The 25,512-nt window shown below is 46.7% G+C and overlaps 3 protein-coding genes and 1 long non-coding RNA gene across 4 annotated transcripts; 2 read left to right on the forward strand and 2 right to left on the reverse strand.

Moving 5' to 3' along the window:
• Window positions 1-1,897: 1,897 nt before the first annotated feature.
• Window positions 1,898-4,015, reverse strand: LOC124480806. Its single transcript, XR_006957581.1, has 3 exons — window positions 3,667-4,015; window positions 2,137-2,199; window positions 1,898-1,999 (listed from the first exon to the last, which is right to left on the reverse strand). It is a non-coding gene; the product is annotated as an uncharacterized LOC124480806 (long non-coding RNA).
• Window positions 2,768-8,296, forward strand: mapk13 (mitogen-activated protein kinase 13). Its single transcript, XM_047040421.1, has 12 exons — window positions 2,768-3,300; window positions 4,022-4,151; window positions 4,417-4,475; window positions 5,074-5,179; window positions 5,398-5,427; window positions 5,862-5,909; window positions 5,999-6,113; window positions 6,311-6,382; window positions 6,650-6,729; window positions 7,095-7,173; window positions 7,378-7,551; window positions 7,704-8,296. Exons 1-12 carry the CDS (start codon window positions 3,188-3,190, stop codon window positions 7,787-7,789), a joined length of 1,092 nt encoding a protein of 363 aa, XP_046896377.1. The 5' UTR covers window positions 2,768-3,187; the 3' UTR covers window positions 7,790-8,296.
• Window positions 8,297-8,810: 514 nt separating this feature from the next.
• On the forward strand, window positions 8,811-19,599 carry brpf3b (bromodomain and PHD finger containing, 3b). The gene is made up of 13 exons (XM_047040163.1): window positions 8,811-9,178; window positions 10,374-11,949; window positions 12,380-12,536; window positions 12,886-13,017; window positions 13,496-13,624; window positions 14,136-14,448; window positions 14,764-15,021; window positions 15,828-16,421; window positions 16,572-16,653; window positions 16,836-16,933; window positions 17,198-17,292; window positions 17,484-17,638; window positions 18,156-19,599. The coding sequence occupies exons 2-13, from the start codon at window positions 10,406-10,408 to the stop codon at window positions 18,337-18,339; spliced, it is 3,741 nt and encodes a 1,246-aa protein (XP_046896119.1). The 5' UTR covers window positions 8,811-9,178; window positions 10,374-10,405; the 3' UTR covers window positions 18,340-19,599.
• A 78-nt stretch (window positions 19,600-19,677) lies between these two features.
• Window positions 19,678-25,230, reverse strand: nr1h5 (nuclear receptor subfamily 1, group H, member 5). Its single transcript, XM_047040164.1, has 10 exons — window positions 24,865-25,230; window positions 22,461-22,835; window positions 22,029-22,169; window positions 21,692-21,819; window positions 21,292-21,390; window positions 20,857-20,956; window positions 20,652-20,768; window positions 20,437-20,529; window positions 20,215-20,328; window positions 19,678-20,109 (listed from the first exon to the last, which is right to left on the reverse strand). The coding sequence occupies exons 1-10, from the start codon at window positions 24,959-24,961 to the stop codon at window positions 19,868-19,870; spliced, it is 1,506 nt and encodes a 501-aa protein (XP_046896120.1). The 5' UTR covers window positions 24,962-25,230; the 3' UTR covers window positions 19,678-19,867.
• Window positions 25,231-25,512: the final 282 nt, after the last annotated feature.

Consider the following 25,512-nt stretch of genomic DNA (forward strand, 5'->3'; position numbering starts at 1 on the left):
AGGTACATGCCTCGCGGGCACAGCACCAAGACTCAGTGGGGCTTTCAGAAAGACTGCCATGATACAGGTTGGCAAAGCTGGCACCAATCCGGGCACCAGACCAACCTCAAATACTGTACAAATTGAATAGGTGTGTTGATCGCTGTTTGACGTGCTTGTTTTTGTATTACCCATCTGTCCACTTTGTGTTAATCTATTGAAAAACAAATGAAACATCTACATGGTGGGAGAGACATGGTGGGGACACGCTCGAATCCCAACTGTTTGTGTCCTCCTCTCAGCAGGAGGGATATGAGCAGAGAGACACACAGTTTCACGCACTCGGTATCTCAGCGTGTTTTTGGCACATTTGAATGCGAAGAGCACTGGTGTTCCCACCAGTCCTGGAGGTCACTTTGAAATGAAATAGATTTTCCAGAACACAACATAGGCTGTAGGGAAGGTCACTTCATTAATCATAGCTAAATGCCACTGTCTTCCCACTTTCCTTCTTAACCAAAAAGGCGTGGAGAGATAGCATCATTGATTGATACCAATAATTAATTCTCTTTAAGTAGCAAGAAAAAGAAAACCCCCCTAGAGGACATTTTTGGGGGGTTTGTTGAAACTGTTCAGGTGTATGTCTGTATGTGGCTAGATGCATGTTGTGAATTGTGATTACATGTTGGCTGTTGACTCAGTTTGTTGTAAATTAAGATCTTTGTTTTCTACATTTGCATATAAGTAACAATACATGCTTATTGGGACCAATTAGGGAAGTGAGTCAAAACGTGAGCAACATTGTTATTAAGAGTGAATAATGAGAGAGGTCAAAATATAAAAGGAATCAACCTTGGCAATCGACTTAAATCTCTTCACAACACATGCAATAATTAATAATATACCCGGTATGTTCCATGTTCATGAACAGTTGGTGTGGATCAACCAATTGTGAACCAAGTCCTGCTCACGGTAGGCTAACTATAATGAGACAGAATGTTATCAATGCAATGTTGCTGTGAGGAGTGGAGACACTAAGGCTGGGTTTGCCATGAACAAAATAAATGACATTTAGTCATTTAGCAGACGCTCTTATCCAGAGCGACTTACAGTAAAGGGACATTCCCCCAGAGGCAAGTAGGGTGAAGTGCCTTGCCCAAGGACACAACGTCATTTGGCACAGCGGGGAATCAATGCAGTAACCTTCGGATTACTAGCCCGACTCCCTCACCGCTCAGCCATCGGACTCCATGACATAAATCCAAGATGCACCCTGTCAGACGATGACATTCATCTTTTTTGTCAAACTTCATCTAAACGTTCATACTAGACGTCAAACCACCTCCTGGAGCTCTCAAGTCAAAACTAGTATAAGAATATACACTGCGCTGACTTATTCATAGGCCACACGCAGAGTGACCTTGCTGAGCAGTTGAACCAGGAACTAAAACAGGGGAATGGCGAGGCAAAAAGCTCCAATGTGTTACAATCAAGTAACAGTTTTTCTTTGTGTATAGGCTACACAGAATTTCGCTTAAGGGTGCCCAAAACATTTTCTTTCAAAGTTAGAGGGTTTTTTTTATTATTCAAAATGACAACTGCTGCAGGCTTACATATTTGAACAGTTAAAATCAAGGAATCTGAAACGGCTTTAAGTGGTAACTTGTTAAGCGATTGCATTTAGTACTCAAACTGAAATCACACCATCATTGTAAAAACATCAGATCATTCAAGTCTCCTTTGAGGTATCAGTGCATTCATATAGGCTAATGTATAATATTAATATATAATTTATGTGATAACCCTCTTTAAGGCCCACACACAGACAGACAAACACACAGGTGCATTAAATACACAAAAACATTTGCATTCATATTAGTATACATGCATATTTCATTGTGTGTTTGAGTGTGGGCATTTGTGTGTGTGCCAGTGTTATTAAAGTGGAAGCTTAGTTGATTAGCGTTCTATTGAAGGATCCAAACAAAGAATGCAATGCTTTGCCTCCATCTTGTGGTAACTGCAAGGAATTTAGGACAACGTGGAATTTATTAATATCAGGGAACTGGATTATAATGTTTCTCGAGTAAGAATCAATTTAACTTGTTAATTTGATTTGGTTGTGAAATTACATTTATCTGAAGAGACTGTACAAACCATTGCCAACTGGTCTCTGTGAAATGATGGATCACCCTATCAGCCAACTCTTTACAGGACTACCTAGAGACAAATCAGGAAGTGAAATCATAGGCTACTAATCATACCTATTAGATATGCATGGGCACACATTTTCTGCCAGATCAGATTCTTTATACAGACTTTACCGTATATTAATATTATAAACTAATCATAAAAAAATAGGATTGTGTTTAAGATATACGTAGGAAGCATATGAAGGCTATTAGTAAAAATCTACAAATGTTAATAACAATGCAATGTGAACTACCAGGAACAGCAGCAATTGCAAATAGAAAGTGGGAAACTTTTAACCAGCTAATTCACAAACTATTACATAACATATGAATGGGCCTGGTAATGTTTTGTTGTCGCCTGTCAAATACTTTGAGTTTGCCATTTCTAAAGAAAAAAATATAAATCATAGTCGTATATTAAGATAAGAGATAAGATAAGATAACCAACACCTTTATTCGTCCCACAATGGGGAAATTCGCGCATTATTTACATATTTATTAAATTACTGTTGTTATTTCTGTTCCTGACGTTTGCTTTTGAGTTCTGATGGTCTGATTCATGAACCATTTAGAATATTTATTCCTCACAAGTACAGTACCATCACCTACCAGTGTGGGTGTCAACGGAAACCAGTCATCGTTATTGACATGTTATAGCTAGCCCTTCGAGCACAATAGAACAGAAAGGCACGACTACTTGGATTCTAGGGCGGTGATTACATCATGATTAATTAGTCTGTTCTCAGATTTCAGCATGAAAATCTGAGAACGGGAACCGCGTTTTTACATATTTTTGAGCTTGTAGAAAAGTAGTGCATTTGTTTACAAAGAGTGTCTGTCTCCACTCCTTGCCTAGACCACTCTTGTTTACACTTAACAATTCACAGTAGACTAACATCGCTAAATAGTAGTGCCGTGACCTTTTTGACAAGTGCTGGTGGAGAAAAGGCGTAGGAGGTGCGAAGAACTACCCTACGTGCTCGTCTTTCTTCTGAGCAGTTGTGTCGAAGCTAAACATGGAGGCGCAGACACGATTTGTCCGAGAGGAGATCAACAGCACGGTATGGGAAGTCCCGGAGAAGTATACACGATTGAAACAAATTGGGACAGGGGCATACGGTTCCGTCTGGTGAGTCGCCGAGTTGCCTGCTGTCGACCCATGCTGACCGATTTTATTGTCGAGCAGTGTATCATAGTAGCCTTCATGGTGGCGTAAACTCATACATGATGTTACCACCTAGTTATAATGTAGCTATTCAACATGTGAAGTAAAAAGTAGCTTTCTGAAGCAACGAGATTATAGTCAATGCCAATGACGCAGTAATGGTAAACATAAAATGCCCATTGCGATTTTTTGGGGTTATATAAATTGTTCATAGGCTGTGCAAAATATCATTGAGTGTTATGCTATGTGTACACACTTTTCTAATGGTACAGGATAGGTTGTAACTATTTGAGAGAGTAAAATATATTGTAAATAGGAAAATATACTCACAATAGACAGTTTTCACTTGCAAACGGCTGCAGTGTAGATTGTTGAACATAAGCCCCCGGCCTAAGTAAACATGATGAGGCACAATTATGACTGTAATTTTTTGTTAAGTGTTAAGTGTAATATAATGTCTGTTTTTGAAATGTGTTTGTTTTGTTAATATGAATCACTACCTCAGGAACATGTATTCCTGAATTAGCCTGTTAAGGCTCATATCAGTAAAATCAAAATCAACTGAGGTAGCATGCAGTAGGTTACAGTTATAAACAAAACGACTAAATACGTTTTTCCAAGATGAATATCTGTTTTTGGTGGATTTGTGTTGTTACCGCATTGATATACGTCCCCCCTTTCTCAGTTCAGCAATAAATGAGAAGACTAAAGAGAAAGTAGCCATTAAGAAGTTACACAGGCCCTTCCAGTCTGAAATATTTGCTAAGAGGGCCTACAGGGAACTAAGACTTCTCAAGCACATGAAACATGAAAACGTGAGTATACTGTTGCACATGCTTGCAGAGGTGCATGGGGAAACATGTATAGCTTTAATTGCTCTTTTTCTCAATAAACAGTACATTCTAATTACTCAGAATCTCCTTCCTTAGCTGTCCCTCTCTTTTTTTTCTCCCTCCCTCTCTCTACCTTTGTCTTTCCTCCCCCCCTTTCTCTCTCTCTTTTCTCCCCCCATCTCTCTCTCTCTCTGTTCTCCCCCCCACCTCTCTCTCTCTCTTTTCTCCCCCCCATCTCTCTCTACAGGTGATAGGACTTCTGGATGTGTTTACTCCAGCACATGAGCTGGACCACTTTCATGACTTGTGAGTACATTTAGCTTTTGTGACATCATAAAAGACTTGAGGCTGAGGTGGAGTTCTATGTGTCTGATGATTTGGCAGGACACATAGATACACTAATTAAAATGTTTAAATCAAGCCCTTTAGGGCAGGGACTATCTTTCACTGCTATAGCCAAACAGGAAGATAGCCTGGTCCATGACATGTATTAAACGGCTTTGTACAACCCCTATTACACTACTTCTATTGTTATCTGGTGCAACTATTCTCCTCAGAACACAGGAAATGGATACCTCTCCTTTAAGGGACTCGCCTCATAGTGGCATTGGAGCCTCATTTGCAAATGGCACACCACTCACAAAAATCTACAAAAAGTGGTCAGCAGGTTACACAACAGGTTCATGTTGCCCTGCGACAATGATAAGAGGTCACTTGTGAATACCTCTTCTAAATGGTTTAGTCAGAAATTATGTTAGTTTGACTGATCTGGGTTCTGTGTCTGGCAACAATGACTTTTTATCTGCTTTCATGTTAGTTACATAATCCACATAAAGGCTGTCAATGGGGAAATGAAATTGGGAAGTGTGATGATTGTGGCATGTCTGTCTCTCTCTCTCCACAGCTATCTGGTGATGCCATACATGTTTACAGACTTGTCAAAGGTGCGAGGGCTTCTGTCTGAGGACCGAATCCAGTTCCTAGTCTATCAGATGCTCTGTGGACTAAGGGTGAGATTACAGTCAAAAATCTGGCTGTGGAATCATCAATCTTGCTTTCCATCACCTAGTCACACAAACCACTTTTTCAAACAAATTGATGGCATTCAACCGCAGTAGCGACCCTGATTTGGTTGTATTTAGAGCGATACGATAACTAAAGTCTTCAAATTCATTACAATAACGATACTGATAATACATTTTGTCCTTCCTTTTTCTTGCAATGGCAGTACATTCACAAATCTGGCATCATTCACAGGGTAAGTTTGTTGCGTTAGCAACCGGGAACATTTTACGTCTGTGCAGGAAAAATTGTTGTAGGTGGGTTGATTGATGCCTGCCCCGCCCTAACAAGTATGATGAGTAAGGTGATTATATCTGATGCTCAGAAGCATGTTGGGAGTTGTTATAGACGCACCTTGGCTAGAGATTCAGCAATTTAGAAGACAGTCATTGTAACATTAGGTAAATACAATGTGAACACTGTTAAGTAATAATTGGGAGTTCTCAATGCATACACAGTCAGGGGTGATGCAAGGTCCTGTATGCAATGCAGTGTTTTTATGCTAGTAATTTCTATGTAAATTGGTGCAGTCTTCCTTATTATTCAGTTCTTCCCATTAATTTCCCTATGTTAATACATTTTATCCCAGACATTTAATTTCCTTATGACACATTTAATTAAAATTTGCAGGACCTTAAACCAGGAAACTTGGCTGTCAATCAAGACTGCGAGCTGAAGGTTTGTATCAAGAATCCATCAATATACAAAATCCATGCAGAAGTGAAGTCTGTGATGATAACCGTTCCTGACTGTGCTTGTTGATCCAGATCCTGGACTTTGGCCTGGCTCGCCATGCTGAGGCAGAGATGACAGGCTATGTAGTGACCCGTTGGTACAGGGCGCCTGAGGTCATTCTAAACTGGATGCATTACACCCAAACTGGCAAGAAAACCATAGCAGTTACACATTCTCACTCTCACCTATCCTGAGGCTTGCAATTTACAAATGCTCTTTAGTCTAGTAACTGCCAAAAGACAGATTTATTCTGAAACTTGGTAGTCGGATCACGTTTTTCAAATGAAAGAACTTTATATAAAAGAACAAGCTATCTAATTTAAATTTTTTCCCCTTAACTCCAGTGGATATTTGGTCTGTGGGCTGCATCATGGGAGAGATGATCAATGGGAAAACCCTTTTCAAAGGCAAAGACTGTATCCTTTAATGCTCGTTGACAGACTCCTAAAACCTAGCTGAAGCTCATAGGCATTTTGATTAATTGATTGCTATCTTGTCAATACTTAAAGTAGGGGAAGGTTTTAAGGGAGACTTGTCTATAGTGTCTTCAGGAGAAGATGCAAGGATTTAAGGAGCTATTCAACCCTTGTTACCCCCACTGAGATGTCTGAATACACTTTACATGTTTTAAGATGTATGGATGGATGGATGGACAGATTGATGAAGACCTTCACTGTACCCAGATATGGACCAACTAACACAGATCATGAAAGTGACTGGAGTTCCAGGACCTGAGTTCATTCAGAAACTGGACAGTCCAGAGGTACGTATGGCACTTAACACACCTAGATATTACAAGGTATAATAAATTGTGTACTGGGTAGAATTGACTCGATGTGTAGATGATGTCTAGATGATGTCTGGATTCATAATGTGTGCAGTGGACGTTATCTTACTCTGACATCAGGGATGGGGGTCAGAGGGGGTCAGATGGCTGAGCGGTTATGGAATCGGGCTTGTAATCAGAAGGTTGCTGGTTCGGTTCCCGGCAGTGCCAAATGATGTTGTATCCTTGGGCAAGGCACTCCACCCTACTTGCCTCGGGGGAATGTCCCTGTACTTACTGTAAGTCACTCTGGATAAGAGCGTCTTCTAAAATCGCTAAATGTATCTCCCTTTTGTACACAGGCTAAGAACTATGTGAAATCCCTCCCTCACTTTCCCCGAAAGGACTTCTCTGCGTTGTTTCCTAGAGCCAGTGCACACGGTGATTTAAAACGAGCGTTCAGAAAGCCGCACCCTACAACCACCGCATTTACCATCACCCATGAATGGTTTACGTGATATGTCATAACATCTCCAGCATGCATTAATACTGTGCTGTGCACAGGGCACTCTTAGTCAGTCTTGATAAAAAAAAATGGGGATGGTAACCTGTTGCATGTTTCTGACTTTCTCCCTTTTTTGACAGCTATCGACCTGCTAGAGAAGATGCTGGTTCTTGATGGTGAGGCTAGGCTGACTGCAGAAGGAGGTCTGGCACACCCCTATTTTGACGGCTTGAGGGATCCGGAGGACTGCCCTGAGCCAAAGCCTTATGACGACAGCCATGACAATGCCACGCTGCCCCTAGAGGAATGGAAGCGTAAGTGTCTGTAGTTTTGTCCACGAGGTTATGTAAAAAAAAGAGGGGATATATTTACATTTTGAATCCATTTAATTTTGATCTGATTCGATTTATCGATTTTTGTTTGGTACAAATATTGTCATTCAGTTTTGTTGTTTTTTGTTTGGCAGGGTTATCCTTTAGGGAGATGAAGAGCTTTGTACCATTCCCACGACGGGATTCCAAGAGAAGAAACACACTGACAATTTCCCAGTGAGGGCATCGCTAAACTGTATTAACACTCCTAAGAATCACACACACAAATGATGAAATGTGGTGAACTTATTTCAAGGTGGAGCACTGAGTTGGTGGAAGTATTTTGTGTGTATGTATATATGTTTATATATACAAACATATATGGACATTATTTCAAGTATGCACCCAGTGTTTCATCAATTTCTGTTCTTCGTTCTTGCACCATCCCAGGAGTCGGGTCTCGTCAAGTCTTAACGTAGACATATAATGTCACTTTTATTGGTCTTACTATTTAGTGTCACTGTGAATGTATTTTCTATGTTAAGACATATTGAGTATGCTCTAAAGATATAATAGATGTGGCACATCACATTTTCTGTGGGACTTAGTAGGTGAATGAATCTCATGTCCTTACTAATTGTCTTTCACAGGGTATGACGTTTATGTCTCAGGAATTTTCATACATTTCTGATTTACGTAATCTGTACAATCTGAGTTGTGCTGAATAAATGGAAAATTATACAGAGTGCTTTGGGGTTCGTTTTGTGGAATGCAACACGAAGCAGTTGACAACATTAATCTCTGAGGAATCTTGGCTTTAGTGCTGTGCTCATACCTTACACTAAAATGTAAAATGTTTATAACAAATTGTTGTTTGAGTTCAAGAGACGTTTAGTGATTAGGCATGCAGCAACACATGCAAATTGTGATTTCGACAAAGAAAACTCCTTTAGAAAAATACGCATTTTAGGGTAAAGTTAAACTGCGCCGCCAGGTGCACATTGAGGTGCAGTGCGCGCTTAAGTTGCTACTAACCGACTTTTTGCAAGTTTGAACAACATTAAGCACGTTGCTCCTTGTGCACTTTGGGTGTATTACATTTAGCTGACCGATCACGAACCATCCAGTTCTTTTAAACAAAATCATTTTTCGCTAAATGCCTACTGTTTTAATCAAGTCTACCATGAAACCCGCGCGCAAAACTATCATTCTGGCTGGCCTGTTCTTGTCAAGGGGCGTGTTCAATGCCAGCCCCGCTCTGATACTAGCTTACAGCGGCGCGCACATCCGAGGCTCCAAAATAGCCAGTTAGCTGAAGCTAGCTAGCTAGCATTTGTCGTCACTATCTTAACTAGGTCGTGGACTTACTCATATTTATAACCAACTTCAGTACACTGCACGATCTATGCTCTACGTCGGTATTGGAAGTAATTGTTCGTATCTTAAATGAAGTCCTGAGTAGACAAATGCTTTTTTAACGGCAATTATAGACCGGCTTGTACGGCCAAAGTGGTGACCAAGCCAGCCTCTATAGAGCGCAAGCTAGCTTGGCTAGCGAACAACACCAGCCATTGCCTTGCAAGCTGTTTATTCCCTTCTCCGCGGTCGTGTCAGTTACTAGCTAGCTAAGGTAAGATAATGTGTTGCTGAGAACCAGTAATTGCGGTCTTCTTGGCATGAATGTATAGATTACGAACGTGTTGTGTATTTTTGTGTTTTATATGCACTTGTCATTTTTAATAGCCTTCGAGTTTGCTAGTGGTAGAATTTAGTTAGCTTCCTTGGTTAGCTTAGCTAGACTTGCTGCTAACCCACTTTGTATCTACTTTGCCAGCCATCTAGCTAGTTAATACGTTTTGTGATTTTGCAGACATTCTTCTACTAATGACCATTTCATTCAACAGCTTTCGCGTGCTGTACTGCCGTAGTTCTTAATGTGTCGTGCTTACTAGTTTATCATGTTTAATGTTAGAGCTTTCAACACTGACTTTAAAGCGGTAAAAATGGCTGACATTTCGCTCTGAAATAAGGACACTTGGCTATGGAACTCTTGCAAACGATTGGCTCATAGAGGACTCAATCAAATTACTATGTTAAATGATTGGACACACCACATTTGTTGTGTCGTCCAGGCCATGTAGTTCAGTTGCTAGCGGTTTTATGAGTTAAAGTCTAGAAAAGTCGTTATTTTGTGTGGTAAGTTTGTTTGCCTATGGTATTGCACTGCACTGTCAATTGACACCAAGGCCCTAGAAGCCAGTAAATGAATTATTATACATTTCGCGTTGCCAACTCAGTTTCAGTTTTTCTCTTTCATAGTGTGAAGGAATTAGTCATCTGTATGATCCCGCCTCCATAAGTATGAAAATAACAATACACACGAGTTTGGCCTTGATACATTTTCTTTTATTAGCCCCAAAAAATATATTTCTCAGATTTAAAGTGAAATGTCTCTCTTTTCTGTTGAAGTATTTTTCTTAAACTAGAGAATTTTAGCTTAATGATCAAAGTCCACATGCTCATTCTATAATGCTAGACACTGGCAGACACTACACAGAAATAAAAAAAACATTGGTAATGCAGTTAGAGGCATGTCAACGAGAATGCATTTGTTGGCTAGCACAAAGTTTTCTCCAGCTGTTGGACATTTACAGCCTTTTACAGTCAACTTTTGATCACACGGCTGTACGAATAGTGTAGCTTCTTCTCTGCATATTGTATCAAAGCATTTACAGGTTGGGATTCGTCTTACAGGCTGTGCCACTGACATATAAAGTTGTTGATTTGTAAACTCCAGGTGTTGTCTTGTCCCTCGTCCTGTCTAGTTGCAGCAGCGTGGAGGGCTGGTCGGAGGCCCATGAGGAAGCCACGGCGGAGGGGCCAGCTGGCCGGTGAAGGAGGGGGAGGAGGAGGTCGGAGATCTGATGGTGGAGCGGTCGGAGGTCGGGGCGGAGGTCGGGGCGGGGCACGCCCTCGCTCCCCCTCTCCCTACAGCCTCAAAGCGTCCCCCACCCGCGAGACCCTGACCTACTCGCAGGCGCAGAAGGTGGTGGAGGTGGACCTGGACGGCCGTCTCCACCGCATCTCCATCCTCGACCCCATGACGGTCATCACGGAGGACGAGATGACGGCGCAGGACATCGCCGAGTGCAACAGCAACAAGGAGAACAGCGAGCAGCCCTTCGCCCCGGCTAGCCCCCAACCCGGAACCCGCAAAGCGCCCACTCCCAGAGGACGAAGGAAAGACTCCAAACATTCCTCCACCTCGTCCCCGACTTCCACCTCTACCCAGAAACACTGCGCCAACGACAAGACCAACTCCTCACACGGGCACCTCACGGCTCTCCCCGAGCCCTCCTTCCGCGTACTGGAGACTTTTACCCCGGCAGAGGTGGCCCCGTTGCCCACGGCGTACTACCGCTACATCGAGCGCTCCTCGGAGGAGCAGGAGGCCGAGGCGGAGTACGACATGGACGAGGAGGACGCGGCCTGGCTGGAGATGGTCAACTCCAAGAGGGCGTCGGAGGGCAACTCGGCCATCTCTCCGGACACCTTCGAGCTGCTGGTGGACAGGCTTGAGGAGGAGTCGTACCGGGAAGCGCGCAGCCGGGCGCCGTCGCAGAGCGCCATCGACGAGGACGCCTTCTGCTGCGTGTGCCTGGACGACGAATGCCTCAACAGCAACGTCATCCTATTCTGCGACGCCTGCAACCTGGCCGTGCACCAGGAGTGCTACGGCGTGCCCTACGTCCCAGAGGGCCAGTGGCTGTGCCGCTGTTGCCTGCAGTCTCCGCAGCGGCCCGTGGACTGCGTGCTCTGCCCCAACCGCGGCGGCGCCTTCAAGCAGACTAGTGACAGCCGCTGGGCGCACGTAGTGTGCGCCATCTGGATTCCCGAGGTGTGCTTTGCCAACACGGTGTTCCTGGAGCCCGTGGAAGGGGTGGACAATATCCCCTCAGCCCGCTGGAAACTCACCTGCTACCTGTGCAAGCAGAAGGGCCGAGGCGCCTCCATCCAGTGCCACAAGGCCAACTGTTACACGGCGTTCCACGTCACCTGCGCCCAGCGCGCCGGCCTCTTCATGAAGATCGATCCAGTGCGCGAGACCAACGTCAACGGCACCACCTTCTCGGTGAAGAAGACGGCGTTCTGCGAGGCGCACTCGCCCCCGGGACAGGAGCCGGCGTCGGACGAGGAGGACGGCGAGGGGAGGGTGGTGGGCGGCAGGGGTAGGGCCAGTCGCGGGCGCAGCGCCTACACCCCCGTGGCCCCTGTGGTGCAGAAGAGGAGCAAGAAGAAGGAGGCTCTGGAGGGGAAGAGGAAAGGGAAGAAGGCGACTGATGCGGCGGCTCGCAGGGCGGCGTCTCCCATGGTTACCGTACCCCAGATCCCCACACACAGGTCTGTTTGTTTGAGTGAGAGATCTGGTGTTTTTCAACAATGACTGTTGCGAACAAGCTATAATCTCACAAAACAAGTTATGCACAAGCTTGTTATAAACTTATCATATCCAATACTTGGGTACAAATTGTCAATGAGTGGTCTGCGAATTATAGAATCCTTCCAACGTTTACAATAATTGATGTATGAGAGAGAGTGTGCTGGATGGTTGTAGAGTCAGATGGCTGAGCGGTTAGGGAATCAGGCTAGTAATCTGAAGGTTACAGGTTTGTTTCCCGTCCCTGTCAAATGACGTTGTGTTCTTGGGCAAGGCACTTCACCCTACTTGCCTGGGGGGGGGGGGGGGGGATGTCCCTGTACTTACTGTAAGTCGCTCTGGATAAGAGTGTCTGCTAAATGACTAAATGTAAGATTGTCTCTCTCCACAAAGGTTGAACATCATCTGCAAAGGCATACTGTTCCAGAGGAAGAGCCAGTTCATGCAGCGGTTGCACAACTACTGGCTGCTGAAACGGCAGTCCAGGAGCGGGGTGCCTCTCATCAGACGGGTGCATGCGCACGTCCAACCTCCAAGGAACACCGAACAGGTCAGAGGTCATGCTTTCCCCAGAGTCACGTGGGTCAGTAGTCTAAAAGTTCAGAGCTGAGCTTCTTTATCACGGAGAAGACTGTGTGCTGAATGACACGCACGTTGTTGTAACTACAAAGTAGCATAAAACAATTTCCCCCCCAGCAAGGTTTTTGCCTGGTGGTTCTGGAGTGCTGGGGGGGTCGATGGCTGTTTGTCGCAATTCTTTAAAAAGAGGCAACTCTAATTTAAATATGGCTATACCAATAAAACGGATCTGATTTGAAAACATGCTAGCCCCCCCCCCCCCCCCAGTGTTGTAGGTGTGTAGTTTATCTTCAACTGTGGCCTGTGTGTTGTGTGGACAGCCTGAGGTGGACGAGAAGGTGTCGGCTGTGAGAGAGGAGTTGAGGTACTGGCAGAAGCTGCGACACGACCTGGAACGAGCCCGACTGCTGGTGGAACTCATCCGCAAGAGGGAGAAACTGAAGAGAGAACAGGTATGAACAATGACTATATGAGGAGGAGAGGGGGGGGAGGGAGCAGGTATGACCAATGACTATATGAGAAGGAGAGGGGGGGGGAGGCAGGTATGAACAATGACAATATGAGGAGGAGAGGAGGGGGGGAGGCAGGTATGAACAATGACAATATGAGGAGGAGAGGAGGGGGGGGGGAGAGCAGGTATGAACAATGACAATATGAGGAGGAGAGGAGGGGGGGGGAGAGCAGGTATGACCAATGACAATATGAGGAGGAGAGGAGGGGGGGGGGAGAGCAGGTATGAACAATGAAAATATGAGGAGGAGAAAGGGGACGTGGGTGGATTTTTAAGGGTCAATCGTTACCACACTTCCTAGTCTGTAATACGATCAGTTTGCCATTCAAAAAAATGAGATTTTCTTTTCGGAAACAGTGTTTGGTTGTGCCAGCTTCTCTCTTGTGGTCTCATGTGGGTTCCTCTGCTCCCTGCCCCAGCTCAAGCTGCAGCAGGCGGCCCTGGAGCTGCAGCTGACCCCTGTGCTGGTTCTCCTGCGCTCCACGCTGGACCAGCTGCAGGAGAAAGACAACGCCCAGATCTTCTCAGAACCCGTAGACGTCAAAGAGGTGAGGTGACAGTTAGCGAGGCATTGAGTAGATGGCCCAATGTCGTTTTTTCTGAAGTTGTTAGCAATGTTTGCCATTCATCTCGATGACTCGTCACACCGTTTTTGCTTTGTTGCTTTAAAGCGTGGTTTAAATTTGACATTGGACATTCGGAAACTGTGTATAATAGCTCTTATTTGACACTGGGTATTAGAATAAATAATAGTATATCATTTTACATGCATCTAGGAATAACCAGTGTTTACAGTGACCCTAGCTAAGTTCCTTGCCGGTCATGTATGTAAATCTATCACTAAAGGTCAGTTCACACCAACGGTCAACAGTTGTTTTGTTGGTTTGATGTAATGTGCCTGTTGGTGTTTGCTGGGACAGTGTCAAAAATGGCAGTTCTTTTGCCAAACATTCTAAGCCCAACAGCCAACAATAGATTTGGTGTTTGTTGGACATTATTGGACATTGTTGAGGCAGTGTGAACTGGCCTTAACAACCTCTCTCTCCTGTGTGTCCGCAGGTGCCGGACTACCTGGAGTTCGTCAGCCAGCCCATGGACTTCTCCACCATGCGCTCCAAGCTGGAGGCCCATGGCTACCACTCGCTGGCCGACCTGGAGACTGACTTCAACCTCATGGTGTCCAACTGCCTGCTGTACAACAGCAAGGACACCGTGTTCCACCGCGCCGGCCAGCGGCTCCGAGACCTGGGAGGGGCCATCCTGCGCCACGCCCAGCGCCAGGCCCAGAACACGGGCCTGGACCTGGACTCTGGCATGCACCTGTCGGAGTCTCCCCAGAAACACGATTTTTACAGCTGCACCTGGGAGGACGGTGAGTTAATGGGACAGTGTGAGGCAGAGGGGAGGCAGAGGGGAGGCAGGAGAGAGAGGATGAGAAGTTTGCGGTACAGCAGCTGTGATAGACACGAGACTCCTCTAAAAATAAACTCCGGTCAGAAGATTTAGCGATACGTGTGCCGTTAATCCTTGACGATTCATCACTTTGTTGTGATTTTCTCTTTTGAGGCTCGAGTTTGCGAACACTCTCTTCATCAAAGGCTATTTTCGGAAGCTGTTGGGGATGTAACCGTTCCAAGCAAGTAGCACCTCGTGAGTCAGAAGCTGACGCTGTTATCTCCCTCTGCAGTGGACAGCCTGCTAGACCCGGTGAACCGCCTGCACATGTCAGTGGAGGAGCAGCTGAAGGGGCTGCTGGACAAGCTGGACGTGGTGACTTCCATGAAGGGCAGTGGCGCCCGCACGCGACGCATCCGCCTGCTACGCCGAGAGATCAACAACGTGCGCTACCGGCAGGGCCAGCACCACCGCCACTCGCTGCTCAACGGGGACGTCAAGGAGGAGGACGAGGACAAGGCCGACGCCGAGAAGTCGTCTTCTGATAAAGGTGGGGGGATAAAGTCAACCTGTATCCCATGTCTTACATTACAGCTAAAGAAAAAAAAAAACAGGCTGTTGTGAACTGATGGACGGAGAACAGTTACATACATGAGCTAACCGAACATTGTCCTCAGGTAATTGAGCCAGGGTCCCCCCCCCCACGCACCAACCCAAAGCACACCACTGTCTCCAGTCTAGTAAGTTGGGTCCCATAGAGTCTTGTTAGCCATGGTTGCCTCACAACCCTTCTCCAAGTGTACTGACACTTCCTTCTCACCTCTCTGCATCCCTTCATTAGACTCTCCCACTCCATTGGCCACACATGTCATGACCCATCCCACCACTGACACCGGTGTAGTCGCTCTTAAGGGGTTGAACAGTTTAATCAGGGATACTCACCTCATACAGGAAGTGGAAATCACGGTTGCTTTTGTTGAGAACTGCTGAAAGATCTTTGTGTAAAAAATAAAGACTATTATTCATACCGTCACTGATGGTATGAATTCTTGGTTCCTTGGAGTCTTTGTGTGTATCTACTGTGAGAGTTTTGAGTGCAAACTCATCATTCTACTTAATTTTCAGACTGTCACAGCCTGAAATTGTATTAGACAACTGTGAAGTATTGTTTATTTTGTTTTGATTAAAATAGCCCCCAAAAAAGAAAAAGAAAAACATTGAATATTTCACGTCATTTTCCAGTGCAAATACTCTAGAACATTTGACATTACACACTGCATACTAAATGAATATTCATGCTACCGGTGAGCGTTCAAGAAGCAAAAGAGTTTGACGTGTTCCGTTCCCCCCTTTCAGAGGACCTCAAGTCGACCCCTCCCCCGACACTCGAGCCTACTGCCTTGGCCCCGCCCCCCCGGCATGGCGACCTGCCCCTGGAACCGCCCACCCTGCGGCCAATCACGGGAGAGCCGAGGACTCCGGGCCGTCCGTGCAAGCGCCTGAAGCTGGACAGCGAGAGCTCCGACGGAGGTTCGACGCCCGCCGATTCAGGGAACAAAAATTGCACTAAGAAAGCGGAGGATCCGCCGTCGCCAGGTTTGCACGTCGGAGGGCCGGCGGTGGCCAACGGGCTGGCGGAGCACACGCCCCCGCGGCCCGCCCCCCCGCGGCCTGCCACGGGAGGAGTCGGACGCAGGACCTCTGTGCTCTTCAAGAAGGCCAAAAACGGAGCCAAGCTGTTCAGGGAGAAAGATGGAGGTTTGGTGAACGGGAATGCCAACAGTGCTCCCCCTACCCCCAGCTCTGCTGTCAGCACCCCTCTGTCCACACCCACCAAGACCCCTCAGAAGAGCCCAGCACCGCCCTCGCTGTCCTCGCCGGATCGCCTGAGCCCAGGGCTGGACTCTGACAGCGAGCTGGAGAAGACGCCTAACCATGCACTGGAGAGTGGTGAGTTGGTCATGGATTGTTAACTTTCCTTGATCGTTGCTTGGGTCATTTCTTCTCCCTCAGAGAGTATAACAGGATGTCTTAATTAAAACAAATGTTGGCTTTGGATTTCTTTCGAGTCGTCTGAGTGGTTCTCTGTGTCTCTCTCAGGACTCACCAACGGGTTCAGAAAGCACAAAGATGGCAACTCGGATACAGACTGCAGCCCCTGTCCAATCCTCCACAAACAAATGTAACACCTTCTTTATCATACTTTCACAACTTTTTCTCTTGACATAAACTGTACGAGCACATAACCTAGCGTCTTGATGCATCAAGACGCTCTTTAAAAAAAATTGTGTAGAAACCTAAATCCTAGGATAGTTTAATCGTAGTGATGATGTTATATGAAGTGCTGATTGTCCTGTTCTCCAGTATAAGCTCGCCACCCAAAAAGAGTCTGGGGAAACCGGCGCTGTCCAAAGTCCTCATCCTGCAGACGGTGAACGGGGATTCTGACTACACTGGTGCAGGTACGCCACAGAGGAGTAGATAACACGTCAAGAAAACTAAGTAGCAGCTTGTACGTTTTTGCAAAAATCGTTTCATATTTGTTACCCCCCCCCCCCCCCCCCCCAAAAAAAAGAAGTTATTTCTAGTTGTGTAACATTGTCAAGACTCGTCCTGAAATGGGGGAGGGGGAACATACCAGACAATCTTTCCCCCAGTAAAAAACAAAACAAAAAAACACATGAAATGAGAAGAAGACGACTCACGCTTTCTGTGTGTGTGTGTAGTGAACAGCATCCTGCCGTATGAGGAAGAGACTGAGCTAGAGCCTCTGGACCTGGTCTGGGCCAAGTGTCGTGGTTACCCCTCCTACCCTGCTCTGGTGAGTCCACACACACACACACACACATCAGTGTGTTCATTCAGGGTAGTATTAAGCTTTTAGATAAATACTTTTACATTGTGCAGTGCTTTTGTTAAACGCTTCCTCGACCAAAAGAAAACGAGAGGATAAATGCTCCCATCACACTAGAGCAGACCTAACCGTTCCGAGGTGTCCCTCCTTCGGTCCAGATCATAGACCCAGAGATGTCCCAGGATGGCATGTTTCACAACGGGGTGCCCATCCCCGTGCCCCCCAAGGAGGTTCTGCAGCTGGGGGAGCAGAGGCAGGAGGAGGCTGGGGAGCCCCTCTTCCTGGTGCTCTTCTTCGACAACAAGAGGACGTGGTGAGTCTCTCTCGTCCGCTCGTGTTAAAAGCTGTTTCTCAGGTCGATAAACATCCCTTCTTTTTTAAATTTATTACAACGAGGACTTGGTGAGTCGCTGGTGTTCACCCATCTTTAATAAAAGTTTTCTTAGGGGGAGGAGGTGGCTGAGCGGTTAGGGAATCAGGCTAGAATGATGGGTGTAATTGGCCTGTTGAAGGTCGATTCCCAGCCGTGCCAAATGACGTCGTGTCCCTGGGCAAGGCACTTCACCCTACTTGCCCTGGGGGGAATGTCCCTGTACTTACTGTAAGTCGCTCTGGATAAGAGTGTCTGCTAAATGACTAAATGTAAATGTAGTCACTCGGGTATGTTCACGTCCCGCCGCCGTTCCTGCCATGCCTGTTGCTGTAGGGACATGATTAACCGCCTAATGTGAAGTATGTAGTGTGAAGTGCTGCGTGTGTGGAAGTGCTTTGCAATGCAGAGGGTGTCGATGTTGCCTGACGGATGCCCCCCCCCCCCCCCTGCTCCACAGGCAGTGGTTACCGAGGGACAAGGTGACGCCCCTGGGCGTGGACGAGACGGCAGACAAGCTCCGCGTGATGGAGGGTAGGAAGACCAGCATCCGTAAGTCGGTCCAGGTGGCGTATGACCGTGCCATGATCCACCAGAGTCGAGTCAGTCACCAGCACGGTTTCGTCGCCTCCAACTACCTGTAGAGTGGCGGCCATCTTAACCGCGCCTCGACTTGGAGATCTACGGCTTCCTTTGCCTCTCCAGACCCCCTCAGCCCCCACCCACCCAGCAGAACAGAACACTCCCCCTAGATCTCATACGACCAGATGGGTGTTATTGGCCCGCTTGGCGCAACCGGATGCACCAATCTCAGCGCTCTGAGATCTGATGAGTTGTGTCGAGGATTCTGGCGCACGACCTAGGCTTCAGGCTGGGTGTCTGTTAGTACCACAATACCAAACCACTACTCTCCCAAAGAGAATGGTGGGCTTATGCCTTGGAGGTGAAGATGAAATATTTTGAGGTATCCAATGTATAAACCCCCTTCCCCCCCCCCCCCCCCCCTCTGAGATTGCATTACTGCCCCCTAAGAGATTTTAGAGGTCTGCAAATGCCGTCTTGATGTGAGCAGATAGGTTAAGCTGTGGTGGTTTGATCAAAATTGAAAGAATTCTACAAACCTTTGTTGTATGACGTTACTGCCAAGAAATCAAAAGGTTTTAAGAGATTATCATATTTATATGAAACAAGGAAGACGTATGAATGGATTACTGCCATCTTTTTTTACAATAGCTTTTTACATTTTAAAGTTTTTTCAAAACCACTTGTAAATTGTAAAGACACTTGTGTATATATATCTGTGTATATCACACTTGATCTAATTTAAAGTCGCTATTTTTTTAATGCGAATTCAATCACCCATGGGTTAATACGCTGTATATACTTGTAAAAAAATATATTATTGACTTGCAACAGAGTGTATTCAGCTTGTCCTTAAAGTCAGCTCATTGTATGTGCATCTGTATAACACAATACAATGGCTTATGGTTCTTTATATATAAATTCTCATTTTTTGATACAGAGAAATGTAATTTATTTATGGAAGACAGAAATATAGAAATACAGTTATATATTGGTTGAAGGTGAGAATTAAATCTATTATTTAAGCTATTGAATGAGGTTTTTAAGACGTACAGCCAAGACTGTTGGGGTTTCCAGACGTTTGATTCAGGGGTTAGCCTGTACTGTCAGCAGTTTTAGTCCAGATTTACCTTTTAGCCCACCACAAAGCACAGAAAGAGATATTTATTGTTGACTGTTTCTGGAATCCCAAACTCTGTCAAGAAATTAGAAGAATAGAATACTTCTATGCTTGTACAAACTGCAGATTTTACTTACCTGCCAAATACCTTGTCTGAATCAGTATTTTCTCATGTGGGGAAATAAATGTTCTTTTGAAGAGACAGAGTTGTATGTTGTACATGTGCTTCTTATGTAGTAAAAGATATGCAAAGTTACAGCAGTCGTCTGACAAAAAAAACTTTTTATTGACCAGTATTCTTCATAATGATAACTATAACCATGTGACAAAGGTAAAAATACGAAAGAAATGCTAAGTATGTCATTAATAAACAGGCCAATATTATTTATTAAAAAATCTTTGGTACACACTATATAGCACATACAAAATCACCCAAATCGAAGCAGATAAGCGCCCCCTCCCTGGCAGTGTCAGGGCTGCTGCGGTCGTAGCAGGGTGAGGTGGTTGTGTCGTAGGGTCCGCAGCTCTGTCAACCTCCCCAGCAGCCGGGCGAACCGCTGCTGCCCTGCAGGGCCCGGGCCCCTGGATGGAGCTGCGCCGTGGGCCCCAAACACCGGAGCTGCGCCGTGGGCCCCACACACCCTAGACAGCAGCTCCAGGATCAGCTCCTGCAGGCTCTCCACGCACGCCACGGCCCGCAGCGAGGCGCGGTCTGGCGGGGGGATGGAGAGACCGGATACGGGTTTAGAGCATGAGACGCCTGAGGGTTTGTGGGTTGCTGTGTGAAGGCGTAATGGTTGTGGAGAGCTGGTCTCACCTGAGCAGAGCAGTGATGTCGCGGTGAGTAAAGAGTATTCAGTCTCTGTCACCCCCAGAGCTGTCATACTGTGGAAGAAGTTGAGGACTGGTCGTAGCAGATCCTCACTGACTCCTGCACGCATACACACACACAAACACTTGTCTCAGACCAGTGTGTGTAACTCTAAAGATGAGTTGTAAGTCGATTTTTTCAAGGATTGTTTGGCGTCCTTTGCCTTACCACAGTTCATTGAGGTACCACTGTGTATGTTTTCCTTTGATTCTAATGTTTTCAGCCAGTGATGAGTTGAGATGTTGAAGGGTTGTAGTGCTGCTGAGAGAGGAATTCACCTTTGGGCACAAATGCTCTCTTTCCACGTGACCCCCTATCTCCATCTTGTATCATTGACCAACATTATTCTGGACAACACCTTCCTCAAACACCAATGGACCTACCTGGGCTGGGTCCTGCCGGGTTCTGGGAAAACTGCTGAGCTGACGTTAGGAACATGACCTCTACAGAGCAACTGGAGAGCAGAGTGTTCTGGTCCGAACAGTCCAGAAGATCGAACCCTACGAAAACATCAGATTCAGTCAGCGAGCAGCAAAGAGCTTCTCTACAAGCAAAACTCGAGATGGGAAAGCAAGATGGGAGACTGACCAGGTACACTTTTGGCAAAATGCAGCAGTCTCTGCGAGGGAAGAGAGACGGCCTCAGCTAGTCTGTCTCCACTTCCGTCTCCACAGGACCAGTCAAACACCTACAGACACACTCTATAATCAGTATCATCCTGCTACTGACCAATCCGGCACTAAGTTCAGTACGATACTTTTCTAATATGTGGATTCACTGGCGTCTGAGCCTCCTCAGAAAATGAAGTACCTCGTGACTTTTTATATGTTTGTGTATGTTGTCTTTTAATCTGTGGACCTAGTAGGTTAAGTGTCCGAAATAAAGCTCATGATGATGATAACACCAAGAAAGGGATCAGCAACTCGATCGCTGCATAAACTCCCAACCGACACGGTAACTGTCGTTAGCGGTAACTGGAAGGGGGGGGGGGGGGGGGGGGGGAAGGGGTGGTGTGTTACCTACCCTGCTGTGTGTGTAGTCCTGGGCTCTGTACTGCCGATGGGCCTCCACCATGTGATCCAGCACGTGCTGCTGTTCTCTTGATAGACTGGTGGAAAACGCCTGCTAGAGGGAACAAACCCTCAACGTCAATCCGTGGAAATTTCAGACTGAGCCGAAACTAACCAAGACGAAGGAGAACACGAATAGAAGAGCCCAAGTGAAAAAATATTATGGAGTAAAAACATACATCTATACTGAAGTTGCCAATAAGCACGTGAAGAAATCGGTGCATTTTAAGCACCCTTCCAGTTGGCGTTAAAAAACAACATGAATATAATGCAAATGTGTTAAGCTGTCCATTTCACAAACATTCAAATGAGATAGTGAATAATTTTTCCTCTCTGGGGGAGAGGAGGCACACCTGTCCATGCAGTCTGCTGGTGGAGGTGACACTCCTGCTCTCCACACACTCCTCCTCCTCCTGCCCTCCCCTGAGCTTCGCTCCTTTCCTCAGCCTCTTGGACTGGCACTGTACCTCCGTCAGCAGACCTGAGGAGGACGGGGGGGGGGGAAAGATGCGTTACCGAGACCGCAGCAGCCCTTGACAACCACTAGCTGAGACCATCATGAGTATTGTTCTTAAATTGATTGATTTTGGTTTTTTAGGTTATGGATTCTGTTTTTCTGTGGTACGATTTTACAAATTCATTCTCCTTTTTCGATCTAGAAAGAAAATTCAAGATGGCGTTCTCTCTCACATTCAGCCAGCATGCCCACGGCACGACACTTCCTCAGACGGCAGTCCTGACACTTCCTCCTCATGTACATGTCCATCTCACAGCCTCCGCCACTCTTGCAGCGATACACTGCCTTCTTGGTCACGCTCCTCCGGAAGAAGCCTGGAACACAGGAGGGTGGATGGGTCAGAGGTCAGCACACAGAGGTCAGCACACAGAGGTCAGCACACAGAGGTCAGCACACAGAGGTCAACACACAGAGGTCAGAACACAGAGGTCAGCACACAGAGGTCAGCACACAGAGGTCAGCACACAGAGGTCAACACACAGAGGTCAGAACACAGAGGTCAGCACACAGAGGTCAGCACACAGAGGTCAGCACAGTTCCATGGCGAGGGGAGGAGTACAGTTGGTCAGACACAGATGGATGACCGTCAGTCGTGAGTTCTGTACCTTTGCACCCTTCGCAGGTGAGAGCGTTGTAGTGATACCCGGAGGCTTTGTCCCCACACACCACACACAGCTCATCCTGACCTCTCACCCTGCCACTGTGGCCCAGCCTGGTCTTCCGAACCAGGGGCACCACCCCAGTGCTTCCTCCCTTGCCCTGGCCCCCGCACTGGGGATCCAGGCTGGGCTCGCAGGGAGGCTCCAGGCAGTGGGAGCTGTAGGGGTAGGGGGAATGGCAGGGATGGGGAGAGGAGGAGGACGGGGGTCCATAGAGGGAGAAGGGGGGGGCGTTGACTGGGCTGTATTGCTGCTGGCTGTAGGGGAAGCCCTGGAGGTCGAGATCCTGGTAAGGGTAGCCCAGCGGGTCCCCCAGCACATCTGCATGGGATGAGAAGACACATACACAAACGCAACATACGTTTAAATGGTTGTGTGGTTAGGGAGTCGGGCTATTAATCAGACGGTTGTTAGTTCGATTCCTGGGCGTGCCAAATGATGTTGTGTCCTTGAGCAAGGCACTTCACCCTATTTGCCTCGGGGAGAATGGCCCTGTACTTACTGTAAGTCGCTCTGGATAAGTGTCTGCTAAATGACTAAATGTAAATGTAAACGTTAAGAACAACAGTAAGAAACATGTTTTTAAGAACAACAGTAAGAAACATGTTTTCAGAGCAGCTCCAGCCTCAGTGAAATGGAATTCTCTTGCCTAAAGGGTTCCGCACAACGAGGAAACGATTGCAATATGTCACCCAAGGTCACGATTTCAGTCAAACTGGTTTCCAGTCAAAGTGCATCTGAAGAATTTGATCCTTGATCACCATCTAATGTAATTCATGTGTGACCTAATGTCTTTTACGGCTCCTTTGGGATGTAATAAATAAACCTTGGAGCGAGACTTTGTGAACCAGTATGGACTGTGGAAACAGGATGCAGCTGAAAGGTTACAGTGCTGTTTAGGATTTTTATGATTCCCTGTTATTATTTTTATTGTGTTTTATTGTGTTTTATGGCAGTTCACAGTGTCTGTTTGAGCATGTTGGGGTGACTGGAAGAGCTATGGAGGCTTGTCTCCACAGAGGGAACATGTGTCGCCTCTGGCTGTGCCTCTGACACTACATGTGCTTCAGTCCCCTTCACCGAAATCAGCACGTGAAATGAAAGCGTTGATATTTTGTTCGATATTCTTCGACACGTGAGGCCACAGGAACATGATGTTCTCTTCTACCTCTCTGGTGTTCTGGCTGGACGACGTCAAGCCAGAAATGGTGTCTTCTTTATCCACGGGCCAGCCATGGCGTCATGACACACACCATCAAAACGGCCCCCAGAACCTCTCCTTGACCTGGGATGGTGTTCACCCTCCTCACCTCAGCATTTTTTCCCTTTTTCATTCCTCTCACGCCTTCCTCTTGTCTCTCTCTCCAGAGCTCTCTCCATTCATCCTTCCTATCGTCTCCTTCAACATCTTCACACTCCTTCCTTCTTTCACACCAGAGGTCTGGACAATCTCTCGAAGTGAGGGTGCCACTTCAACTATCGAAACATAGCCTGCACACCCCCCAACCCCCCCCCCCCCTACCCCCACCCCTCCCCCTACCCCCCCCCCCCCCCCCCTACCCCTACCCCCCCCCCCCCCCACACACCTCCCACATCCTCCTCCATCACGTCTTCTCTCTCTCCTCTCCCAGATGTTTCCTGTCATGGTGAGACTAGGGGGGCTGGGTTGACTCCTTGCTGGTTGACAAAGCTGTGGTGAGGTCTGTTTGTAAACCATTTTAGCGCTGTGTAAACACTTTCCTGCCTCCCCTCCGTTCCTCACGCTAGTGAACGCTACCCCCCATCATGTCCTGATGTTCATCCCTGCTTGGAGTGGAGACAACAGAACATCTCCGAGACATTGGGCCAGGTCCCAGCTCTTCTTTATAAATAGTCACTTTTTCCCCACTCAAAAGATTCTTGGTTAGCATCCTGTGTTTTGGACATTGTAAACTCGTTTTCAATTGAGCATTGTGACCAGAGAACAAACTGTGAAATGAACTTGTAAGAGATTTAACCCTGGTAACATCTGCTAAACTATTGCAACAATAATATATTTGTTTAGCAGACACTTTTCCTGAAAGCGACATACATTTAAAATGCTCTCTACAGTCAAATGCTCTAACCACTGAGACCTACTCTCTTCTGTAGAACTAAGTCAAAACCTCATCTGAACTCAAATAACTGTCTAAGGAGAATGGAGACAAGGAAAGCATCAAAGACGATAAAACATACACATCCTTCTCAAGACAAACGAGTCAACACAATGCATAGTGTCGTGGTGTGAATGAAGAAAGAGGGCCAGCGTTCTATTCGGTCACCTCAACACAAAGTACCTTCACGGTGTGAGTCAGGCCAGGGGGAGACTTACCGTAGTACTGCAGAGGCTCTGTGGTGCCGTATCCCTCAGAGCTGGTGAGGTAGCCCCCCGCAGTCATGGACATCTCTGCTTCGCTCCACTCTCTCATCTGGACAGAAGACACATGCTCCCTTCACTCTCATAGAATCCACACACACACGGACACACACTTACTCACAAAACACCATAGATCCACGGACGGAACATATCCCAAACTTTCCACAACATTCCTTTATAGCAGCGCTCGCAGGTCTCCTAACTGTGATGTCACTGGTTATTTTTACGCTGGCCTCTCGTGTCTCTCCGAGGTTAGCGCTGTCTGAACGGAGCGGCGCAGCTGAGCTCTGCGATGCCTCGCTGGTCCGGGGGGAAACAGCGGTGGAGACCAGGGACAGCCAGAAGAGTGTGAGAAGGAGAGAGAGATGGTGACTCGCGTCCAAACAGATGGTCCTGGCCTGGAGTTCAGAGAGAAGATGAGGCTTGGGGGGGGTGGGGGGGGGCAGTGTGATGTCTATTCAATGGGGGGCCTGTCCCTGGGGGTCTGGGCTTCCAGGTTTGGCCTGGAAAGGTGGCTCCCACCATGGAGCGGCTGGGTGGATCTGTGCTTAATAATCACCCACCTAAGTCTGGGTTTTTGTGGGAAAAGAGCATTGTGAAGGA

Source organism: Hypomesus transpacificus, chromosome 18 (genome assembly GCF_021917145.1).
Source record: "Hypomesus transpacificus isolate Combined female chromosome 18, fHypTra1, whole genome shotgun sequence".
Taxonomy (NCBI): Eukaryota; Metazoa; Chordata; class Actinopteri; order Osmeriformes; family Osmeridae; genus Hypomesus; species Hypomesus transpacificus.